The following is a 26,661-nucleotide window of genomic DNA, read 5'->3' on the forward strand; positions in this document are numbered from 1 at the left end:
GTAACACTTCAGTAAAGGGGGCATTAACTAGTTGCTATAAGCAAGCTTATTATTGACATATTGGCTGTGTATTAGTAAAGCACATATTCTGCACGACCATACTCCACATCCCTAATCCTACCCAATAACTAAACCTGACAACTACCTTACTAACTAATAATAAGCAACAAATTTGTTTATTGGGGGAAAGTCTAAGTACTGAAGAGTGACCAACAGTTCTATTGTTAACATGCATTTAATAGATGCTTTTATCCCAACATCATTTTAACATTGCGAGTTATTTTTGCACAAAACCTGTTGGCGCAAACTATACAGTACCAGTTGAGCTACAGGAACAGACCATGTTAGACGTGTGATAGCAAATTCAAAAGCCGATAAAAACAAACATCTGTTGGTGCGGTGCCAAATCCAGCACCACCGGAGCTAAAAACATATATACACGACTGTTGTCAGTGTGGGAAACCGAGCCCGCAGCATCTCATTAATATCTAAACCATGCTATTATGTACACTGCTATTTTTGTGTTAGCTTGGCCTGTTCTGCGACTGTAAAAAAAACCTTGCTAATTGGGTTTGGAGTTCCCTGCTGGGCGTAGAGGGAGCTTTGTCAGCAACGAGGAAAGGAATATGCGGGTCAAAAAAACTACTTGAACCTCAGTCCCCATCCGGTGCTCCATCGAGAGCTTGTGCTGCTGTGGCCAGAACTTCATGGCCTGAGAGGAAAAAAAGAAAGTTAATGATGACAGAGAGGAATTTTAAAACCCAGTGGAAAGAAACGAGAGCCAAAATCCTGTCAAACACAGGAACTGTGCATTAGCTAAATGTGAATAAAAGGTGTAGATGTTTGGGTGTGCTAGTGCTGGGAGGCTGATAATATACCTAATGCTGCTTGTCAGGCTAGTCTGCAAAAATTCAAAGAGCTTCCCAGGAGAGTCCGTGCGTACTTTTTCACAGAATCATCACCATGTCCTACATGACATCCATTCAGCAAGCATAAATATGGGAACATGAACAAGGTTAGATGGTAGTTGCAATTGCACTTAATGGCTGACAAAGATTTCTCGACAATGTACTGCATTTTTTATTAGGAAGATCGAGTACACTGATATAAAAAGTGTGCTGTGGGCTAATAGGGATGCTCAATATCTGTTATTATCTCGCTATCAGTCAATACTGCCTTTTAGGAAGTCATTGGAGTAATAATAAATTATCATTTCAAGGTTATTTTTCAATTAATCGAACTATATTCGCAGCTTGGGAGGAAATATGGTAACTTGTCACATGCACCCATAATCAAATGATGTCTCGACAAATATGTAGTTACAGTGTACATGGAAATGTTTTAATAATAGACAAAATAAGGAGTAATTCATATTTTGATATTACTAAATTAAAGGGATAGTTCACCCAAATATTCAGAAGATTCAGTCATCATTTACTGACTCTCTTGTCATTTCAAACCTGTATGACTTTCTTGTGCAGAACACAAAAGAAGATATTTTGACGAACGCTGGTAACTGAACAACGGCAAATAAACATTTACTTCTATTGTATGGACACAAAACTGTTCTGCCATTGTTCGGTTACCAACATTCGTCAACATATCTTGTTTTTTGTTTTGCTAACTAAGATAAGAAAGTCATACAGGGTTGAACTGACAAGAGTGTGATTAAATGATTACAGAATTTGAATTTTTGGGTGAACTATTCCTTTAAACCTCGAGTGTATGAAATTGGGCGGCATCTAGTGGTGTGGTTGCGAATTGCAACCAACAGCTCACTCCACCCCTCCCTTTTGATCTATGCAGAAGCAGAAGAGCCATTTTAAAAAGCAGCGCAACAGCTAAACAAACTCGGCAGTAGTTACACAAGAGGAGAACAAAGACGAGTTTCCTGAACTTCGCGCAGTTTCAAGGACGTTTTTCACAACAGTCAGGTTGTTTACATTATATTCAGGTCTTAGTCACACTGCTTTGGCTTATTTCAGTTGACTTCGCTACCCGGTCCGAGGGCAATGCCATGTCTCGCGAACAACAGAAAGGTCAGAGCTAGGTCTAGGACGAAAACGAATAATTGCTATCTGGTCACACTTCACACATGACAACAAATCGCTGGGAAAAACACCACCAACTTGAAGTGACATTTACAGACGACTCATTCTGAAATACACGCAAAGGTTATTTTATCTGACAAACCACTGTGTTTCCGCTAAACTGCGAATAAATTAGAAGCTAAATAAAACCACCTCTATACTGTATTGATTAGACGATTGTCTCGCTGAATTAATATGAGTATAAATATTCAATGTCCTCAATCTTTTATTCTACATTTGAGAATTGCACTAATCCGTTCTGTTTAAATCTTGTTGACTTTGCACAGAGTAGCAAGGCATTGTAAGGCATTCAAAGGAATTGTAGCCTAGCAGTTATTGAACTTCTCATGAGGTACGTGAACATTAACAGTAGTGAAGTATCTGTATTTAGATACCTTGTGCAATGGCATTACAACCAATAGTTTTGTTATTTTTGAGAATTGCACTTTATTTTTCTTAATGTTTTTGATTTTGCACGACAGTAAGTTCAGAGTTAGGTGGTTATCCATTTCAATAATCTTGTACTTCATCTTGAAAGAATGTCACATGCATTGCATATCATTCAGGGAGAATGCATATCTTATCTTTCTCAGGGAGAGCAGGCCTTATGCTTATTTTATGTTATATTTTGTGAAAAAAACACTGTTAGTGTTTTTGACATTAAGAATAAAATAAAATCCATGTTTTGTATTACAACCGTTAAATCTGTGTCTGTATTGCATATTCGAACCTTAACACCATTCCATACGAGACTCATAGATACTTCCAATGACCGGAAATACTGGAGAAACATTTAGTTCCACTGTAGATTTAGACGACTAAAATCTGCTAATATTTGGTCTATTAAAACAAGACTACGACTAAAAGACTTAAGACTAGACTAAGACTAAAATTCTTAAGATATTTAGTTGACTAAAACTAGTCTAAGACTGAAAGATTTCAGATGACTAAAATATGACTAAAACTAAATGGTGTGTTATTCAAAAGACTCAGATTAAGACTAAATCAGAATTTGCTGTCAAAATTGCAATAGATCCTCATATTGGACCTTTAACTGCTATCTATATCAACTACACATTTCTATGCATCCCAAATGTGGACTTATAGTCTGTCGCCCAGACTTGTGGCTTGTCCTGCTCTCATTTAATGACACATGCATGCAAAAATCTAGCAGGGAATTTGCTGGTGACTAATGCAGAGTGCCATAGCGAGGTGTGTAATAAACTGTCTGTCTTGAGTTTTGAGTCAGTTTAGCTGTACTTCCCTCTTTATCCAGAGGTTTGGCTTAAGTAAGTCTGTTGCCGGGGCAACCGTCTCCTCTGAGCATCACTTTTCCATGGAGACAGAATTCTTTGATAATCCAAGGGATTGAGGGAAAGGAGGTGAGTGAGAGGAGTAGAGTGCTTTGCTGTGTCCTTTGAGGCACACGCGCACTCACACACAAGTACCGTGTTAACTAAAAGAAGCAATTCCACAAATGCGACTTACTGCGTAAAAACCCTGCAGTGTCACAGGTGCGCGCACAACGAGCCGGGAATGTGTGTCGCGATGTTACACTGCTGCTAGAAACAATTTTTCTGTGGAAATGTGCTGCTAAAATGGCACAGCGTTCTAAGATTCTTTTAATTTGTTTTTTAACATGTCCTGGAGTGCCTGTTGCCGCATTGCTATCCTGTTGCTAGGGGGTTCAGGGTGGTTGCTAGGTTGTTGCAAGGTGATTTCTAATGGCTGAAGAATTATTATTTTACGACACAAAAAGTTGCTAACCGAACAGTGCCGGCTCCCATTCACTTCTTTTGTATGGATACAAAACCAACGCAAGTGAATGCGGGCCAGTTAACAACATTCTTCAAAATATCTTCTTTTGAAAGAAAGTCATACAGGTTTGAAACACAACCAATTTCACCAGTGGTCCATTTGGGAGAGAAAGTGTATACCGCACAAATGCAGGGGACGTAACATGAGAGAGGCAAAGAGAGAAAGAGAAATCCAAGGGTGAAGATTAGGAATTGTTCTGTGATGTGTGACTCTAGCAAATGGAAATGTTATCCCCATCATTAGTGCACCACTAACAATTAGAGCCCAGTATACGGCAATGCTACCTCATTATAAAAGTGCATCCTATTGTGTGTTTGTGTGTGTGTGCGATCGAGTGAGTGAGTGAGCGAGCAAGAAAGCAATAAAAGGCACAGGTTGTAATATGGGTTAAATTACTATGCCTTTTCTTTATACCACTTGGAAAGAAGTATACTCCCAGTGGGGTGAGATGGTGTTGCACATGTATGTATTATTGGCTATGCTGTTGGCTGGCTGGGGGTTGATGAGATTTCCATTGATGCATATGCACATCTCTGCAGCGCTTATGCTGTAACTCTGTGCACAGGCCAGTGACACGAACTTGGTGTTTGCAATGCCTCACTGGCCGATCTACACAGAGCCCTGTCATAAGGAAGAATTTATTTAGTTCTAAGTGACAGGATATCAAATGCGGTTAATAATACAGCTATATGGGGGTGGATCTTTTACCACATATAATGCATTTCAGCCATCCTTGGCAAATGATTTTTTTGTAAATTAAACTGAAATCAAATTAATTTAAAGATATTATTGACCACAACATAATGGGAAAAATAATACATCAAGATATTAAAGGGACAGTTCACAAAAAAATAAACATTCTGTCATCATTTATGATGTATCACTTAGAACCCTTTTCACTCTTTCTTCTGTGGATCACACAAGGGTAAGAAAATTATGAAATATTTATCTTTCGGTGAACTATCCTTTTAACAATACACTTAAAAGTTTTTGACTAAAATGCATTATATAACCATCCTAAGGCTTTAGACATTTTTTCATCTCTTTTTGGGGGTTCATAGTTGTCATTTCTTTAATATTTAAATATTCGTTAAAAATATTATATTTTTAAAATGAAAAGTTAACCAACAATTCTAAACATCAGATTTTCTGAACATAAGACATATGTTGACTCCACTAACGGTACCAGAATAATAATTGAGCGTCTTGTGGGAATCTGAAGACCTTGCCTTGCTTCAATACTAATTTTCGTTTCACATAATTTACAACCCGCCTCTTTAAACGCCGTCCTTGCACCTCCCTCCATCTTTCCTCTGACTTAGTTTGCGCTCATCCATCTGGGCCCTGTGTTCTGTTCCCACATGCCCTCTTTACCTCCTTCTCCTCTCTGTAAATCACTCACCTCGATCGACACAACACAAGATGCATTTTAGCATAGCTCAACACCCTCGACATAAGGCTGCACACTCCCTTGCCACAGGCACGCGACAAATTAAACTACCATCAACATCATAAAACCATCTATCGATTGATATGTCTGTTTCGCTGTAACCCACATGACTATAACTCGCATAAATCCTTTCCCATCCTACAATAGAGGGTGTGAATAGATCTTTGACATGCTTACAATTTAACTGCTGCGCATTAACCTCTACTGTCATGGCCAACATTTAACAGTCTTTCTGGAGGATGGAGGAGCGGGTGGATGTAGGGTCGATGGTGGTAGGGGGTATTTAAATTTGCCCTATTGGCCATCCCAATGCTCTCATGTAGCGTAGAGATTCAGAAAATCATACAATTAGAATATCGTTAACACACAGCCGATCCCGCTCAAGCAGCGGTGTGTTAAACCGAGATCTCAATGGATTTAAGCTTGATGCCCATCCAACTACCCAAATCGCTCTAAAACCAACAAAACTAAACTTAAACTTTGCTGTCCCTATCCCTGATTTTGAAAAACATATTTTATGGGGGTCCAGGGCCCACCTAGGCCGCCTCAAGTCAACACCAGAGTGCCTTTAGCTCATGAGTGATAAAGTTGGAGTGGTCAGACATGGATTTTTGCCAATCAATAGTCGCTCGCAAAATGAAGCTAGCTGTGTTAAAACACTCCTTCCGCTCCTATGAGCTGAGGAGACCCACGGCACTCAGGTGAATAAATCTGAGCCCCAGTAGGCAGACAGAGGACAAGCTGTGCAATGCTGTGTGATTTCCAATGTCTTGGCCTGAAGCGATGCAAAGGCAAAAGCAGTTCAAGCATCTCTCTGCTCTCATATTCCGAACGACTGACATATTCAGTTTATCTTTCCTTTATATTATTGTCTTTTTCTCTCATTTCTACCTTTGTCTTTCGATTTATAACAGCAAGCGGTTCTGTCTCTGTGTGAAGCTTGACCTGTAGGTGATCCTCAGAACACTGGAGCTATGCTCCAAAATCTAGTGAGCTGCCTCTATCTAGGCGAAATTTTAAGGCACATTAAAGGTGTGCCACGGACAAAACGGGAATTTAAAAAAGCAGGTGACAATGGTACGCTGTCAAATTCTAGGTAACATCCCATTCAATCCCAGAATGTACTGCAATGAACTTGGTTTAAGATTTTATCAGTTCACATCCCTGATAACACAAATCTGGGAAACGTCTATTTGATGTCTGCATTTACATCTGCAAGACGTTTCTGAGACGTTTCCTGTCAGATGTCATAAAGAGGGTATGGACACTTACCAAGGTGAACACCACATGAACCAAGTACACTCCCTTGAGTGGCAAAACACTCAGCAATATGGTTGCTTAGTGCTTACAATATCAGGAAACGCAATTCTGCCAGCAGATCCGTGTCCAAGGACACCTGGTTCCTTTGTCAGTTGTAAGGATCACCGTCGAGTACAACTGCTTTTAATTTCAGCAACTAATTGCGTGTCTAAGTCACGGTTTCTTTGTCTCCTATTGAAAGCAGCCAATCAAGGGCATTCCTGCCACTCAAGGGGGCGTGTCCCAGCATGTTCACGTGGGAAAGTGACGTCAATGCATACCTTCTATAGACATCTAGAAGATGTCTGTAAGATATTTATGATTTAGAATGTATGTAAAGCTTTTTAAAAGATGGTTATATGATATTTTAACAAAGTAGATGCTTTCCAGATCTGCAGACAAACATCTTTAGCAAACATCTTACAGACGTACAGTACTTGTGCTATCTCGAATAGCATATGCAAAATGCTTAATGTTTATAAATAGCAAGACAATTATGATTCTGCACGCATATTAATACCCCAAAAGCATTAAATGTTCATTAAATGTTTGTGTTTAGATCTGACACTTGATGATAAGAGTTATAAAAACTACAGTTGAAGTGGTCGTTCAAACAGAATGCATCCTCGCATATAAAAACATGAGATGCTAAGGAACATGTGCTGTATGAACAGCCTCAAATTGTTTATCTTCGTGGATGATGCCTTAGCAACAACTCACCCCAAAATAAAAGAGCATAGCTTTACATTAATATTCTATTAGACTCGGTAAGGATTCATATGGGACCTAAAGGTTCATCCTATTCGACACAGGAACAAAAAGAGCGCTCTCCCACTTCACACTGTGCCACAATAGTATCTAGCATCAAACGCTTCAAACTGCCTCGATGCTGTTGAAAAGGTCGCTTCATAATAGCGAGACATCATAACTGATAGCATTTGAATTCACCATTAGACAGGATTGATGCCTACAGAAAGGTGCTGGCAGATTGAACACTAGGAAATGTCGCAAAAAAGACACATTGATGAGAATTTAGCTGTATTCAAACTACTCAACGATTTAACTAAATCTGGTTAAAAACAAAATGGCCACCTCGGCAGCTCTTAAATGCTAAAGCCTGACAACCACATAAAGAGTTTTCCTCAGAGACCACAGGCACTGCAAAGAGCAATGGATGAATAGAGATTGAATAGTTAGGATGGGAGGGTTTGAACCCCTGTAAGGGTACAGCTAGAATAGAGAAGCTCTTTTGGAGATGCTAATGTGATATTCGAGGCAAGATCTGATATGGAGGGAATAGACAGGTCACTGCAGAGATGCTTGTGAACTTTGTAAACTTAATAATAATAATGAACATGGAGCTCAGTAAAGAAAACGAATATCATTTGAATTTTGAACAGTTTTGTCTGGTTAAGTCAAACTTATAACTGACACTTTTCCATGGTTTTATAAACAGTAGTTCTACATCTAGTTTATATGGATACTGGCTTGCGGTTGACTTTGAAAAAGGAGAACATCTTTTATCTTTGAATACAGTGGCACACATCACACATCGTAAATAAAGACTGGCTCGGATTTTAAACAATAGGTCTTTTTAGTTTCCGTTTGATTTCCGACAACAGTAATTGAAGACTGTCAAAGAAAAATACGCATTGAGACAGTAATAGCAGGTTTGGTCCGCAGGTCTTTACATAGGCTCTGACAAATTCCGTCTGACAAAAACTGTTCAGGTCCCTGGATAGTTAAAAAAGTGAACAGTTTTTGATTTAGTCATCATTTACTCGCCCTCATGCTGTTCCAAACCCATATCCCAACTAATAAAAGATGTTCTTCTAAGAACGTTTTGCTAACCATCCACTAACAATAAAAGAACAACATTTTATATCAAAGTTTTTAGAATGTTTAGCAATGACACATTAAAATATTGATTAAACACTCTTTTAACATCACTGCAGGAATGTTTTTGATAGCTTTGAGAAAAGAGACCGTGAAGCAATGGTCTAAGATTGTTACCTACTAGCTCTTTCCACTGCAAAAAAATATTGATTTATGAAATAACAAAGAACAACATCTGCATTCTTTAAATTATTTGTGCACAGACAAAAAAACATTGTGCATGTTTAAAACAACATGAGAGTGAGCAAGGACAACTAGATTTTCCGGTGAACTTTAAACGGGAAGCCCGCCAGGTAACGCAAGTCTCCATGTTTCCACTAATAAACATCGATCATGCAGACACGCTTCTAAATGATCTCACTATAATCTGCACTCAATTGCTTCTATTAATTCCAGTCGCCGGTGATCGCTGCAACACAGATTAGATTAGGGCTCGGCAAATTCTAACACCAACCGCTACAAAAACATATTCAATCCGTCTTCACGAATCAAGTACCTCAGTAACACCACAACTTGCATTGTTGGGCTCTCCGCCTCATGAAAATGCAGCAAACCAACACACTGCCTGCACATGATTCACGAAACCAAACAAGATGCTGAACAAGCACCCTCACATTCAATGCAATGAAAATCTGAAGATGAAAGTCTACCTCTTCTCTCCTCCAGCGTAACAGAGAACAAAAGCATCTGATGGGAAAGCCGCAGGGTCACAGGTTTTAATCAACATCGTACACTCAGTGCCTGCACACAAACACAAGCTCATACACGAACAATCTTAAGAAAAACTGAAGACTTCAAATCTACTTGTACAACGTGAAAAACGTTTTTTTAAACGTATGCAAAACCTTTCGAATATTATTAATATTAAACCTGTTAATGTCATTTCATAAGTATAACCACAAACAATTATTATTAACAAGTCATTTGATGTTTTTTGCCTACAGTACACAAAAGAACAGTATGATAACATTCTTTGAATTAAAAGGCATTACTAATTCATATTTTAAATGCATAATTAATAACACCAAACAATTCAATCATCCACATAGGGATGTATCTTCATTATCTGTAATGGCCTGATTTAAAATTGTACAATATATTAATTTGTTTTTGTGCTGGAGAGGTCAAGAGACACTAAACTTCAATCAAAGTTTGAAGCGAATGAAATTATAATGTGCGATAAAAACAAATTTTCCAGTCCTTTCATTTTAAAGTCTGAGTTTAATTTAGATGAAAAGAATGCTGCAGTATTGCAATGTTTAATTACGGGTTGGGAAGCCTGTGATTTCCGCCAATCTCTGCCATTCGTGTTCCTACGATCTTCTCTGCTGGATCGGTGTCCTAAACTTCTACCCCCCATAGTCTACAATTACAGCCGAAAAACCGGCGGTCCACTCACCAATCTGAACAACAGCATTGTGTTCTGGACTTTAATGACTGTAGTTAAGCAAAATGGGATGCGATTTATGTCTCTTTAGATAGGGTAACACACTCAGTTTCTGCCAATCTCATAATAAACTTGAGTACCTATACAGAAGTATTGCATATGTAGTATCTTGGAAGAGTGTTTAGTTTGATCAAATTTATTAAAGAGAGATACAGCTGTACGATTATTTCCGGAAAAACAAGAGCTGCTGGAGGCAGGCCGTGGGACGGAACTACAGCACGAGCACACAAACATCATCGCATTAATCCCTTCGTGTTTTTTTACATTATGCACGTACACGCCGATTGCCAACAAAGAACAAACATATGACTTAGTTTGACTTACCGAGTTGACTTCGGCTTGCCGTGCATTTCCGGGAGAATTGCCAAATTAAAGGAATAGGATGACTTTTAAAAACTTTCTGAAATAAGTTGGTGTGCTGGGGGAGTGTATCAAGCAAAGAAATACTATGTCATGCATCCATCTCGGTTTTTAACAAGTCGACCATGTTAAGCATGAGAAGCCAGCAGCACGTTCAACAGAGTAAAGAAATCCGAATGCATGACATAGCATGCTAACTCTACTTTAAATATTTCTGATGATGGACAGCACTGTGTGGAGGCTTATTACGGATATTAAATGATAGTTGGCGACAATTATACAACATGGCCAAAGTGAGTGAAATCGTCATTTTGTGTGATCTCGCACTGTAAAATCTAAATTTTATCTCACCTTATTTGATCACATAGTACTTTATAATAACATTTTATACGTTAATCGATCCAGCAACAATCTGTCTGGTTATAAGCATTCTTCCAAATATCTTTCTCTGTGTTCATCAGAACAAAGACATTTCTACAGATTTGGAACAACTTGAAGGTGACTAAATGATGACAGTATACCTTTAAGGCACATTGCGAGAGCATTATGGGTTTGCATTGTTGAATCCCGCCAATGCTATAAAAGATGATTAAGTGAACACTCAGCCTTCAGTCACATGCCTTTGTCTGAAGTCTGAAGGCCTATTGATCTCACCAGAACTAAATCACAAAGGCCTGAAAGAACTAAAATAAGGACATAGATGTCAAGCTATAAGAAATAGACGGACAATAATTAGGCAGAGTTGGCTTATCTTTCTCAAAACAGATGTGTGCCAAATGTGGTGGGACCGTTGTGAACTGATGGTACTGGACAGTAAAACAATGGTACTTAGAAATCAGGGAAGTTAATGTTTTTAGTACATTGGTACTAAAAAACATCAAAAGTAAAACACGGTTTTACCATGGTACTAATAGTATTAAAATGTTACATTTCTGTAAACAGCCTTGAGCATACAGCCAACAAGACAAACCTGCTCTTCAAAAACAGCACAGTGCTACAGATATACTTATACTCAGAAAATAATACTGAAAGTATTTTCATTGGGAAAATAAAAAATGAATTTCCAGAACAAATGTCAGGCAGAACAAGGAACAGTTAAACCAAAAATGTAAATTCTGTCTTTATTTACTCAACCTCAAGTTGTTTCAAATCCGTATTAATTTATTTGTTCTAATAGCACAGAGAAAGATATTTGGAAGAATGCTTTGGAAGAACCAAAAAGTTCTTGGCCACCATTGAAAAATTGCTTTTGTACACTTCTTTGCTCTGTAGAACACAAAAAAGATATTTTGAAGAATGTGGGAAAGCATACAGTTCTAGGACTCTTTTGACTACCATTGTAATGTTTCTACTATGGTAGTCAACGGTTGCCAAGAACTGTTTGGTTACAAGCATTCTTCCAAATAACCTTCTCTGTGTTTATAGGAACCAAGACATTTTCCCAGATGGAACAACTTGAGAGTGAGTCAATAATACACATTTTGGGTGAACTGTCCCTTTGAACTATAAAGTTATATACAAGTTTTGCTATAACATGACATGCGGGTGTATATGTTTTGTTGATTTGTATGGATTTTGGGGGCCAGAATTTCCACGCTGACACCAACTCACAAATGTGTGAAAAGGGAGTGTTTGTCTGACCCCTAAAGCAGACTCCCTCTGGGTATCATCCGTCACCGGCATCAAGTTATCACCTCCGCACAGGAGATAGTAAATGGGATCAGTGGTTAAAGGGCAAATTAATCCCAAAACCAATTTTGTTTTTACTAACTCACATGACATTAAACATGTTTTGATACCTCCGGCGTCTTCGGAGTACAAATAAAGATATTTAGGTGAAATACGATTTAGGCCTCCTCATAGACATAATAGTTATACTTGTTGTCAAAGTACAAAAAAGTTACATTTGTCCATCCGCTCATGGTGGCTCAGACGACCATACTTCGTGTGAAAAACAAACAAAAATGACTTTAATCGATATATTCTCTAAGGTCTTGTCAGTCTATGGTGTGCGTTCACGAGAGCACAATCCCACAATCTTCTCACAGTCTCTGTAATGGTCTCCGGGCAGAGCCACATGGGTCACAATCCACCACATCTCATTCTCAACATGCTTGAACATTATTATTTTCCGCCTTTATCGTGTTCTAAGATCTTAGATCCCCTAAGAAAAATCTGGCATCTCTTACTTGCCTCTTACTCTCATGTTGTTCCAAACCTATATGACTTTCTTTCTACTGTGCAACACAAAAAGGAGAATGTTACAAACTGAGAGCCTGTACTTTTTTCTATGAACGTGAATGGTGACTGAGGCTGTCATGTTGTGCTTTGTGTTCCACAGAGGAAAGAAAGTCATACAGAGTTTGACATACCAATGTGCGTAGGACATGACAGAAATTGTATCTTGCCACAGTTCCTTTAGGAAAGCCAAAAAAATGATTCACGTTGTTTTTACTTCATTTAAGGCGAGCATGGTAACTCGTTTTTTTGAGGCATGGGAATTATAATCTCACAGAAAAAAAGAACCTTGAAATTTGTCAGTCGACTGAGACATCAAATGATAAAGTAAACCGGATAACATATTGTATATGCAAAAATGAAGAGCCAGGGTAAGAAGAATTACTGGGTAAAATAAAAAAATACCACATACGTACCTTTTGTAAATAATAATTGGATATTGGGAATGGGATTTTAAATACCATAATACAAAAATGAAATATCATGAAGTACTTTGGTCTCGTTATATAGAACCATAATACCATTACAGTTTTTGCTATATAAACTACATTTAATGTTTACTATTATGAATACTTTGAGTAGTTGAGCCTCTAACTGTATTTTATTTAGATCGGACCGCTATATTTCTATTTTACAAATCACCTTAGCATGAAGGAATCTTCTGCTGAACTTTCCATAACCTAAAGAAGAAAGTATGGTGAACATATCCAGACACAGGATCTGAAGCTTTCACTACAAAGCACACCATGGGTCATTGCTGGAAACGTTTTTGTTTCTGATATAGGCTATAGCGTTTCAGGGAAACATAGACAAGATGAGCCAGTGACAAGACTTGCTTGCATGCTTCCAGAATACAGGATTATTTACGAAGAAGCTACCCTCTGGCTACCATCGCAAGAATGCATATGCACACACAAACTGGCTCGCTCGCTGATTAAGTCATTGACTATCTGTCCATCTGACGCACTGAAACTCACTCGTTGGCTCAATGTAAGAACTGTCTCTCTTCTCTAAGCAGAAAGACCACAAAATAGTGCAGCTCCTTTCTGCTGACCGCTGGGTGACAGACCGCCTTGAGTCTGTTACAGCAAAATACACTTACAGATGTTAAGACAATAGCACAACTTATTAAACATTAATCTGACTATATTTTTAAATATGTAAATTAGATGGTGATGCCAGAGAGAACAGGAACGGTCAGGGAAACGTAACAAAAGCAAGTCAGTGGTAAAGGGGTGGTAGTCTCATTAAAGTTTCAGAGCTACCTGTGAGCATCAAACAGCTCTAACGGTCTGTCTGTCAGCACACCCACCCACATCACTTCTAGAGGGGCCAGATACACCATGAAAGAGGAGCCTGTGGTCATCAGTTTCATTATCTCTCCGATATGCTCTCTTCACTTTCTCTCCTGTATGCTCTCTTCCTTTCTCTCATTGAGTGTTTGGTCAATACACTTCATAACCATAGACTGTATAAAACATGCAGTGTCAGTGACGTCATTGGTAGGTTTCTGATGAGCTGTTTTGAAGCTCAAAGTGGGCGGAGCCGGCCATTGCATCTTAGCATCTGTCACTACCGGATAATCGAAAATGCGCAAAGAGGCGGGATGTGGTTGGAGCTGAGGCACCTGGTTGCTGAAACTAATTGTTACTCAAGTGGCCAATCACCTAATGTGATGAATTTTAAGGCTTAATATAAGTTAAATGGGTGAGTTATAAAAGAAATTGTCATGAAGGGTTAAATTAGCTATAGCAAAATCGTTTTTTGAACCAGGCTATAAACATGTTTTCTTCTGCTGTAAGGTGACCACCTTAACATGGGGCTCAATGGCATTCTGCTCACTTTTGGAGCCAGTTAGCGGCCAGAAGATGAATTGCAGTTGAAGTCACTTCCGTGTTGGCTTCACAAGAGAGAAACGAATGGTTTCCGCTTGTTCTTAACATTACATCATTAACAGATGGGAATGCATTGAGCTGTCTTTCTGCTTTTTCATCAGGGCTCACAAGGAGCTGATATCACCAATAAACCTGACTGTAATTGCTTGTAGTTATGTTCAATTATATTATTATATTGTTACATGTAATACTGCCCTGCTTACACAACAAAAGAGAGACGTGAGTGGGTAATTTGGACATTTAACGCTTTGTTGAGTTTAAAAATTAATAACATTGCCTAAAAACTCATAAGTAACTAAAAAAAATGTTGAACTATAAACATAACTATTATAACTTCAGAATAAATTGTTATAAACAATCAGTTTATGTCCTATGTACGCTGTACTGTCGTGAAACCAGCGTAACATCAGCATAATGTTTATATAAAAATAAAACTTTTCTGTGTTTCATTTGGTAAAATGTTACAGTTTGTCAACATATTTTTACTTCAAAACTTTGGCTGTTTTTGAACTTTTTTGTATACCTGCAGTTGCTTTCCCTAGTTTTACCGTGGTAGAAACGCGATGACCATGCTCGATTGGTATATTTACATTCAAATTTTTGTAACAATATATCGACGTAGCTCATATCGCAATACAGAAACATTAAGATTTGTATTGTACAACTATTAAGATATACAGTATATCGTAAATCTATTTTTGTCATGATCACAGGTGGTGAGACAAGGACAGAGGACCCAGGTGCAGACAGCGGGTAAGGGGTTAACATATATTTAATAAATAATAATAAAAAAGACCCACGTGGGGGTAACATAACAAAACAGGGATAATATAGACAACACAGGAGTTACACTAACTACACTTAAATACGACTAAAATAAACTTTAAACATTAACTACAATAAACTAGACTAACAAGACACATGAACTCACCACACAAACCACAATGAATCAGCACAAGACAGAAGACACAAGGGCATTAAATAAGGGAACAAATCAAGAGGGGAACAGGTGCATAACGTTTGCATAAAGATGGTTGAATGAAACCTTGAATATTGTTCAATTCAACAACATAATAAATGTTTTGGGGGAAAATCTGCCATTTGAGTGTCAGTTTCTTTTTTTTCAATTACCATGATGCAACCACAAACCCAGAATTGTGTATCGAATCGTGAACTGAGCATATTGTTACACCCCCAGTATTCATACAACAATTTAGGGGTCTGTGACATGACACAATAGACACAAGCAATTTATCAGGGACTTTTGGAGACAGAATTAGGGCTTTTGGGAATCTAGTTTCAATGCCAACCTTGGTGGAAAAGAGGTATCAAAGCAAGTGTACAGTGTGTGTAAAAGTGTCAAAGAAATCAGTTATATAACATGACAGTAAAGCAATAAGTGTTTTGAATATGTGAACCATACCTTGGTATATGTATGTGATACTTAATCAGTACCATGGTATAACCAAACAACACAGACCATCGTATTATGACTGCAGAGGAGAAGCACGTTATTTTTCTGATGCACGTACATGTGGCACGACCTCACTAAGAAAAAAATGCTAGAAATAATTACGTAAAAGTTGTAACTTTTGAAATGGAAATTTCTCAAGAAATGACACTTGATTTCATTCATCTTTTCATTCGATTCGTTTTTGCACCTCGAATTCACCACACATCCTTTCCAGCTGCCCACACAGTGAAAAGCTCTTTAAATATTAATGCCATGTACTACCAAAACCAATTTTCCATGTTTAATTCAACAAATAATAACATCAAAGAGTATAAGGAAGGACACGCCTGAATTATTCAAAAGCTGATTGGACCAGAGGGAAACGGGAAATCAGTGTCAGTCAGGTAACAGCCAAAGTGGGTGGAGTCATCTCTACATAGCTTTGCTTGAGATTATTAACACGTATAACTGTGTTATGAAAACTGCTCTTGCATACAAATAAAATATATTATATTCATATTTATATCTTAATATATTTTTATTTACTTTTAAATGATGAACTTCGTTTCATTTTGTGTTCTTTCATTCTCTTGGTTTTCATTGTTTTAACATATACAGTCCCCAAACTCAGGCCATTGATCTTATTACTTATAAACTGGGCAAAAGTGCAGAGTTGCATTATGGGATTTATTTTGAGGTTCAGATAATTACATCTAATATGGTTCATTTCTATTTTAATCCCTCACCCAGGTTTACTCAATCTGCCAACAGTCAGTGGTGACTGTCTGGAAACACACTTCCATGCCCTGTTACGGGTTACTCACATACCCACACACTCAAAACACACACGCAACATGAAATCCTTGTTACAGTGTAATGGGACTGCCCACATATATTCTGTTTCGGCAGCATTTCTTTGGCGTTTCTCTGCCCCCTCGCTGTCTAACAACAGATGGTCCGTGTGTACGTACATGTTATCATCTTAAGAAAGGGCCCGGTCTCTTGGAGAATGTGTCCCTGTCTACTAGTGATACAGGGTGGACATATGATTTATAGAGGTATGATACCAGAAGTGGATTGGGAGAAAGGAAAATATGGAGAGGAGTGAAGCAAAGGATGAACAAATAAAGAGGATTGCTAAATGAAGAGGACACATAGAAAGAGAAATCTAGGTTATGTTTGGCACAGTGTTTGACCCACGCCACAAGAGACCACACCTCCCCACGCTTGGCAGAGAATCAACATGAGTCGCCCAACACATGTCTTCTCTGCGGGAGTGAGAAATTGCAGACATGCTACTTTAGAACTGTTTTGGAAATATTCTTAAAGGAGGGGAATGTTCTAGTCCTCATCATTAAGGTTAAATCGTATTCAAGTGGTCTTCTACATTACATCTATCTGAAGCATAAAAAAATGATTTATAAATTGAGCTGTCAGATGTGATTTCCCAGGAAGTACAGTTAGACAGCTAATGCAAAGAAATGTATATAATCAGCAAATTTATGTTTCAGACAGACATGCCATAAAGCAGCGTGGAATAGAGAAACATCTAGATTGTTGTAAAAATCTATTTAGAAACTTGACTACAAGGTTTTATGCTTGAAACATGATTTCAAAGTTTTCTCAAAATGTGAAAAATAAATGTTATTTTTATTACGAAAACCCTACGTTTTTACTTAAAAGAAAATCACTAGTCGCATTATCTCTCTATGACCCCGGTGTTAATGTTGCAAAAATCACGATTCACACTTTCTTGCGAAAACATTTTCTTGTGAAAGTGTTTTCTTCCAAAACATTGGAGCTCAGTGTAAACGTTGCAAAAACATTTTGCTGAAAAAAAAAGTGTTTTGTCTTTTGTATTTCAATAATAAAAATACTAGTTACATCTATCTTGTACTTTGCATATGTCGACTTGCTTAATGTGGAAAAAGTTTGGTTGTTTTCAAATCACTCGTCACATGATCTCAATTGGACCCCCATGTAAATGTTGCTCAAAGTTGTACATGTTGTACAGAAACAATAAGCAACACAGTTTTCTAATGAAATATACACATCAATCATTTCAGTGACTTTCGAGTGCTCTCAGGGTAGGTCGATTACTTCAAACAAGTGTCTTCTAAAGTAAATGTCGTACATGTTTGTCTTGTGTGGAAGTGGTGGGTGTACGGCGGGAACACTCGCTGTAGTTTCACAATAAAGTAATGGCCAGCATCAAAGCCTGAACCACTGTAGGTTGTTCAATAAATCATTGTGAGGACATGTCTCTACCTAAAACACGTGCTTCATTATTCATCTTCTCAGGACTGTCTTTATACACTGCCACTCCATATTCATCACATTACAAACTCATGCAATCCCATAATGCACCAGACGATATCTTGAGCTCACTCTCACTCAACACTGGTCATGTAAGTATTGCAGTATTTTTAATAGGCTCCCAGACACGTCAGGTCAGAAAAGAGTATGCGTGTTGCTTGTGTAAGAGGTAAGAGAAAGAGAGGCAAGCGCAGGTGAACAAGTGAAATTGGTTGGTTTCGCTGTTCTTACATCATAGTTTTAGTCAATATCTAGGGAATTCTTGTGCTACTGTACAGTGACCTGTTACTGCATTGTGCTTTGAGTTTAAAATAGTTTTATGACTTCACTAAAGTAAGAAAGATTGCATCCATACAGTATTTTTGTTAACCTCAGAAAATCCTTCTGTTAAGGAGTTGCATAGATAGAAAAGTCGCTTTCATCAAGGGAAATAAGTAAGCATCTGCTGGAGACTGTTCTGTGGCTGTTTGGCCCCTGTGCCGGCACGGCATCAAGGACAGATTGTCACGCCAATATCACAGCCAGTTTTGGCTGTGCTCGCCATATTGATAACCCTGCATTTCCATGCATTTCCAGGTTTCTGATACTGATCAAGCAATAACAATAACATGCTACTACTCCTATCTAAATAATATAAATATAACCTTTGGAACAGGCAAACCCCTATGAAGAATCAACAGCTTTACCAAAAGGTTGCATTTGTTAACAAATAGTCAATGCATTAACTGACAATGAGCAATACATATACGCAATTTATTCATATAAATCTTAATATCAGCATTTACTGTTTAAAATCCAATGTTGTAAGTGTTAACATTAGAGCGAGATTTCAGCGTTACGGATGTGACATTTTCAGTCAAAACTTGAAATATAAATTCTCAGTGAATGTATTTATTACCAGTATAATGAATGATCTGTTTATAATATACTAAGCGCCTGATGAAAGAGTCCAGACATCAGAAAAATGATCAATCGATGCACGCGTTTTCAGTTTTAAAAGAAGGAAAAGTAAATGTGTCACGAATTGAAAAAGGACACACTTTGTATGATTTTTGTGAATTAAAATGTGCAACACAGAAGCAATAATATCCAACAAATGGAGAAGGGATGGCTCTTTTTATCGAACGTAAATTAGTTATATATTTACATTTTCATGTACCAATTTGTCAGAAATATGGACCGTTATGGATGTGACAATTCCATTAAGGATTTGACAATTCACTTACCCGACTTTGGAAAACTGCTTTAAAAAGATGAAGTGATACTTCACATGGGTATTTAAACCACAAAAAATAGATATCTGACCTAACATTAAAAACTATAAAAAGTGAATGGTATAATTATTTATTACTATATAATAATAATAAATATAGTAGTCAATGGGAGATGAGATCTGTTTGATTACTCACATATTTGTGAACAAAGATATTTATACAGGTCTGGAACAATCTGAGGGTAAATAAATGATGACAGAATTTTCATATTTGGGTGAACTAGACCTTTAATAAATACTGAAAAACGATATTGCTCATTGTTAGTTAATTGTCAAATACATTTACTGTTCACGAATACAACCTCTTTGTGCGCAGTCTTATCACATGGAGTCTTTAAAGCACTGGAAAAATGAACGCTATCTAAAGGAATACATCGCACACTTTCACAAGTGCTTCTCTTCATTAGGGTTATCACATGGTGAGTAGCACGCACGATCCATCACATTAACTCACAGAACTGTAAACTAAACAGAACTCCTACTGAGAGACGGCAGACAGCAAGCTTACACAATCTGACATCATTAACAACATCTTCAGCACACCTCTATGCAGTTATCTGTCCATTCACGAGTTATAAAGGCACCTCCTCCTATTTAATATTTTTTTTCCATTACATGTGGGCCAGATATTGACCAGCGGTCTTATGAGGTGTATAAAGTACCTTGGACTGTATTCACAAATTAACTGAAAAAGAAATCTGCTTTAAACCTTAAAGTTTGGCAGAATATATACTGATGTGTACAGAAGGCCTGCGCTTCTCATAGGAGGCACAATTATTTGTTACTGGTTTGACAAATTCTTTTAATAAATCTGTGATTCAGCCATGACTCATTTTTTAAAAAAGGAAATAGAATTGTTACCTTTACATACTGATCGAGTTCAGGGTAGACTCTATATGCTGCACAGACGGGGGACAGAGAGCATCTGTTGGGAAATGAAGAGGTCACAGCACAGGTGAGTTCTGGGAAGGTGATGATCTTGTAACCAAACTTCTCATACAGGCGCTGAAGTTCCTCGTCAGGTTTCTCCTCATCTTCACTCAGTATACTGCCCACCGCATACCGGCACTCATCTGCCTGGGTCTAAGACACAGATAGATAGACAGACACACAGTAAGAGAGAGAAAGAATATGAAATAGAAAATGTAATGTAATAACTATTCTTGAGACACATTAATCCAGTTGACTACGTTGAATCAGGTTCATTTCCCGAGATGAACAAGCGCATGAGTTTTTAAATAAAGCACGCAAACATAAAACAAGTATCAAACAAATGCAAGTGTAGGAGAACGAATTCTTCAAATACAAACTAACAGCAATGTTATCTGACCTTTTGTCTCAATGATCAGGGAAATCTCTAGCAACATATAACAATCGAGATTAACATATCTTGTCTAAGACTGTTTAAACAGTTTCTCACAATGTGCAGGAGAGCTTGTGATGCACTAAAACATTAATGACAAAACAATTAAGGCATTTATTAAGTTGTCACGTGTAATAACCAATCTAGCATGTTCTTCTGTTCGCCCACTAAGGTGAAAGAACAGATAACATCCGCAATTCAGCTGAATGCTGTGTGTCAGTGCTGGTGAGCATTGATAAGATTATCTTTCTCTACAGGTTGACGGCAAAGAACACCACACGGTTACAAAGAACTGACACTGGGCTGATTTGATCTGGGCGATTCTTTCACTACGGAGACTGTTAAGAGCTTGACCACAAATATTGCAAATAAGTGATATTCACCTTTATTTTCTTAGATCATATTCATATTTGAAGTCATATTCGTGTGACACTTATAATTATATAATTATTTGGTTGAAGAAATCATTTGTTAAAACAGATAACCTAGTTTACCTTATTATTTTCATGATTTTTGTTTGTCACAATAAAAACACGGTGTAATAAAAAACATGATTTTTAAATTGCTGTTGTTTTTGCAAACAAACTCTTTATTTATAAACATTACATTTATGCATAAACAGCACATACTAATCTTAAATTATTATATTAAATAATTGAATCATTAAAATATGAAATATTATATTTACCTCAATGGATAAGCTATTAAATAGTTGTTGATTATCCAGATGACATTTTCTTTTTTAATTCTATTATTATTTTGTGTTGTTGCCTAAACATCTGTTTGGTCAAAAAAGCTACTCGGGGAAATACTAAACAGAAAACAGTGTGCAATCCTTCTCTTCTTTTTTATGAAATCATGCATGACTTTTGCAAACTTTATATAGATATATAAAATAATTACTAGTTTTGTTGGAAATTATACCACAACTAAGGGATAGTTTGCATAAAACAAATATAGGCCTATTGAAAGTTTGTTGATAGATTTAAAAATGTCGGCTTTGATCTGTAAGAGGAACAACTCCTGTATATGTCAATTGTCATAAAAAAGCTAAAAAGAAAATGTGCAAAATCTGCACAAATCATACCCAGACAGATAAAAGCTCCTGCAGTTTTGCTTTCTTAAATGCATTTCCATTGAATCCCCTCCGTCAGCTCTCCGTCTTTCTCTCGTCATTTTGCCCATCCACTCAGCAAGAAAAGTTTCTCTAGCCGTGAACTAATGATGGTATTCAAGACTCTCTCCATCTCTCCCTTCCTACAACACAAGTGTCAGTAAATAAAGCAGGAATCTAAGGCAGATAGCGCACCCAGGAGACAACAGGCAATTACAGGGAGCAAGAAGGTCTGCGCATTCACTTCCCTTCACTTGCTGTTTGTCTGTTTATGTCAAATAATTCACCCAACTGATACAGACGAACAAGAAAACGCAGTCCCGTTTCAAATAATAACCGAGTGCACTCAAACAAATTAACAATTTTTCACACTGCCAATCAAATATTACCACACACATTGGTTTCTCAGACTTCACGAATCAAATTTACGATCAAGGTCGCCCTTCAGCTGCTCCCGATTCGACTACACGGGGAGAGAACAACATCTAATGGGCACGTTCTCTCAGCGTAATTGACTTGAGTTACTGCGCTGGCCACACAAGCTTAGAAGAACCAATTCAGAGTGTTACAAATCTTCACTAAGAGCATTCAGGGTTCATCGCACCTCTCCGCACTTAAATAGCTGTTCTGATACGTGATACGTCATACGTGCAGCTGCGTTCATCAACCGATCGTTCTCCTCTTGTGAACGCTAAGCAATTAGCATTCTCATAATTCCAACTGTATGATGAAGGAAGTAGAGATGCACTGATTGCAATTTTCTCGGTCGATTACGGTTTCTGATTTGATTGTATGTGAAACCGTCCGATTCCGATTCCACAACCTATAATTGACAGTATATATATTTACTTTTCTTTAATGCTTATTTTATCATAATAACAAATTATAATTTCATAAGACCAATTATTGAACATTTCAATTTCCCTAAATGCAGTCACCTGTCGAGATTTCACTCGTGAAACTGCATGGCCATTGGTTTGTGAAAAGTAAAACTTTAAACCAATGTCAGCGAAGCTGCACGGACCTATGGCGATGGAGCCCGCCAACGGGGGCGGGGCTTATGGCTATATAAGCGGACACATCGCCGCAGTGACCTAAGATCTCTTCTCCTTCAGCGACGACTCTACCGAAGGTGTGTGTATGGACCGAAGGTGCTCTCTACCTTGTTTAGGGCACAGGTAGTGACGCTTTCTGCGTCCCCTTCTCCGAGCTGGACCCGGAGTTAAACCTGACCTGCCCCCTCAGAGCCCTGAAGGTTTACATCGAGCGTTCCGCCCCCTTCAGGTGCTTGGAACGGCTCTTTGTTTGCTTGGTTGACTGCATCAAGGGGTCCATGGTCACAAAGCAGAGACTTTCTAAATTAATAGTTGCGGCTATCCCGCTAGCATATTCTTCCTTGGGCCTTCGATGCCCCACGGGAGTTAGAGCCCACTCTACTAGAGGTATCGCCTCATCCTGGGCTTGGTCTAGTGGTGTGTCTGTAGCGGAGATTTGTGCGGCGGCCTGTTAGGCTTCGCCGTCCACATTTACCAGATTCTATAGTCTGGATGTCCCGGCCTTACAGGCTCGGGTCCTCTCTGCTTAAGGACTTATATTAGGTTGCCGGCCTATGGTTGCTCCAACCGTGCCGGCACTAGGCACACTGTCGTTGGGACGATTACCGGACAGGGCCACCTCTAAGCTTGGCCCTGTCCACTCTGTCTAAAATTACAAGCCAATGCATAAAATAGTACTTTAACTTTATTCTTGTCTGTTAGTTGCATGAACGTGTTCATGATAGAAGTATTTTTGCCTGCGTCATGGGCAACAGAAGATCGGCTTGGAATCTGAAAGACTGACGGTAAGACTGACCAGGCGGGATTCCGGTCTCTGGTCGGTCAATCGGTCCGCCTTTAGAAGGATGCTGTCTTTAAATGCATTCTTTGCCCTTGGGATACTATGACGGCCACCAAAACAGCACATTTCCTTCCTCTGCCCGGCTTCATCTCTGTATTCCCTCTGGAGACCTGCTGAAGGGAAAAGCTATTTTCAAAAGCAATTCTGTGCTTCGGCTTTGAATGGCCCTCGTTTTTCTAAAGATGAAGGCTGTGCACCAAAAGGTGGTAATTAATTCATTATTAGCAGACATGTAACAAGGATTTACTCCTCTCATCCTCACAGTCCCACAGCGTATTTCCGACTTCCCAAGGTGGCTATGACTATTGGGAATTCCCACAATCGTCATCACCCGTGGGTTCAGACCGTGCACGTGTCACTCCTTTTAAGTGACTGCGGCGAAATGGCAAGTTTTTTGCATACCAAAGGAGTCCCCAAAGTGTTCAGATCTGCATAATTGCGGAGAGACCAGGCAACTCAAATCCGGGGACAAGAAGAGACTCGTGAAAATTTGCATGCTTACTTCACCCCGACTGCCACAAACCAGATGCAGAATCAACAAAATTTTGCAGAAATTAGCAGAACCGAATCATTTAGAGCTTGATAAATAATTTAGAGGCAAATCTTCAGACTGCATGGATGAGTGTTTAGGGCAAGCTGTTTTACTCCTATTCCGAAAAGATATTCAATAACAGATTTTGAATGCAGTATTCAAGCATCTGCAAAACAACCTTAAATCAATATTCTATAAAAAAAAGTGTAACGCAGTACTTGTTTGATTTTAGTTCAAAAGAACTAAAATAGGAACCATAATCTAAATGTATATGTATTATCTGAAATCACATCATGAATTATGTATTTCGTCTGTTGGAGCACTTTTGAGAAACCTTCTGTTCAATTCATGCAATTATCCAGTTCATCAAGATAAGTTTTTACAGTGCATGATTATCAAATAAATATTGATAATATACAAGATTTAGGGCAAACCAGACGTTAGTTTCACATAGAACTCAGCTTCTGTGACCCACTTTCGAATGAACATAACAGACTATACAGTATAAAGCCATAAAAATGGAGAAATATCTCAAGTTTTGCCTTTAATCCACAAAACTTCATGTATTGTGGAAATTCCATCCGGTCTAGTGTTTGTATAATCTGTTGACTCATAAACAAACCTCAGGAATATCATAAATTTACCCAACAGCAATTATTTTTTTGCAGTATTCAAGATCTGAAAACATTTCTTTCTTTTTGTTTTGACATGTTTGTGGTTTCAGTTTACTGCCAATAAATGCAAGTAAAACAACATTTCTTTTTAAATTCGGAAAAAATGTTGAGAAATGTCGTCACAAGTTTGCAGAATGAAACAAAAACGATCATTTTCCTTAAACAGGTAACTATAAACAGTAAATTTAAAAAAACTAAAAATGATTTTGGAGTGGTTTCTTATTTTTTTTCAGCAGCTGTATTATAGATATAGGACTGTAAGACACAGGTTTGAATAATGCTGTACATTGAGAGGGCAGAATTAACATTAGAGAGACCTCTGGTGGCCAGCTAGGTGAGTTGCAGGCAAAGAAATGACATTTAGGTGCAAAAATTACACAAAGCAAAAACTCAATAGTTGGTATAACAGTGCAGTCAGCCTTCACCAAGTCAAACTTTTTGCTTTACAAACAAGACAACAGTATAACTGTCCACATAGAGGAAAGAGCGTTCTGCGTCTAGACTCCAAACAGTACTACACTATAAAAAGTGGTTGCATGCAAATGCAACCGTTACGGTAAAGATGTATTTGACATCTAACCATTAAAAATCACTTTCACTGATGTTATCTAATATAGTCGGGTTAATTCATTCATGGCCAATCTTATTTAACATAGATGTTTTCACATGCAGCACATTTTAACACATAATCTTTACAGTGCACACAGCAAAACCAGGCTTTATGCAAACACTATGACAACACTATTCAGGTCAACATGCAACAACCATACACACAAATATAAGACAAAGCTTACGGCTACCTCATGTTCCTCTCAAGAGCTTGTGTCAAAGCATGAAGAGAAACCTTAAAGCCAGCAAGCATAACACTGTATGTGGATGTTATAGAAGTGGTTATAGCTTTGGGTTTACAGAACATTATTGTACTTTATTTATGTTACTGTACAAAGTCAAAGTATTGAATTGAACTAATAAATTACTGTAATTGCTGTGAACTAGCCAAACAGCACCTGAGGATGATCGACTTGTGGCTCACGACATGAATATGCATAACCCGACGGATCATCAAGATGATTCACCGCCCTGAGATGTTGAATAGCCTCTCAAGCTGACTGAAATTGAAAGTGATGGCGTATCATATCTGGAGGACCGTAGGTGCTGTGTCCGATAGGGGCCAGTCTGGACAGAATTATTGGGGCAGAAAATAGAGTATGCAAAAAAGCTCAAGTTGGGAAGCCTGTGATAAAATTTGAGCTTTCGTGGAAAGGGTCACAGGAGCAAAGCTTCAGTATTTGCCCTTTGCTTGTGCCCAGAATAGCCCAAAGGTTCTTCATATTGTTTTATAATACATTTATTCACTTTTTAACCGGGTTAATATTTTTACGCCTACTTTGCTTTCAGTCCTAATTATAACACAAATGTTGTTTTGATACTATATAACATGGTGTGAATAATTCTATATAAACTGAAGATTCAAAACAATTCTTAAAGATGGGGTAACTAATCTCATATTAATCTTGTGTACCTATTCAGTAGTATTAAATACTTCG

General features: G+C 38.0%; 1 protein-coding gene across 3 annotated transcripts in view; it reads right to left on the bottom strand.

Annotated features, from left to right (window-relative positions):
- Nucleotides 1-26,661, bottom strand: part of tex264a (testis expressed 264, ER-phagy receptor a) — a 50,501-nt gene that overhangs the window by 18,442 nt on the left and 5,398 nt on the right. For 2 of the 3 annotated variants that reach the window (XR_013786934.1, XM_079460658.1), the window contains exon 2: nt 20,397-20,618. Coding sequence is in view for 2 of the 3 variants with exons in the window: in XM_079460658.1 (XP_079316784.1) it covers nt 20,397-20,618 (222 nt within the window). In the remaining variant the exon portion in view is untranslated. The remainder of the gene's footprint in view (nt 1-20,396; nt 20,619-26,661) is intronic. The other variant, XM_079460659.1, reaches the window with a different exon arrangement.

This window comes from Barbatula barbatula (genome assembly GCF_947034865.1).
Source record: "Barbatula barbatula genome assembly, chromosome: 7".
NCBI lineage: Eukaryota > Metazoa > Chordata > Actinopteri > Cypriniformes > Nemacheilidae > Barbatula > Barbatula barbatula.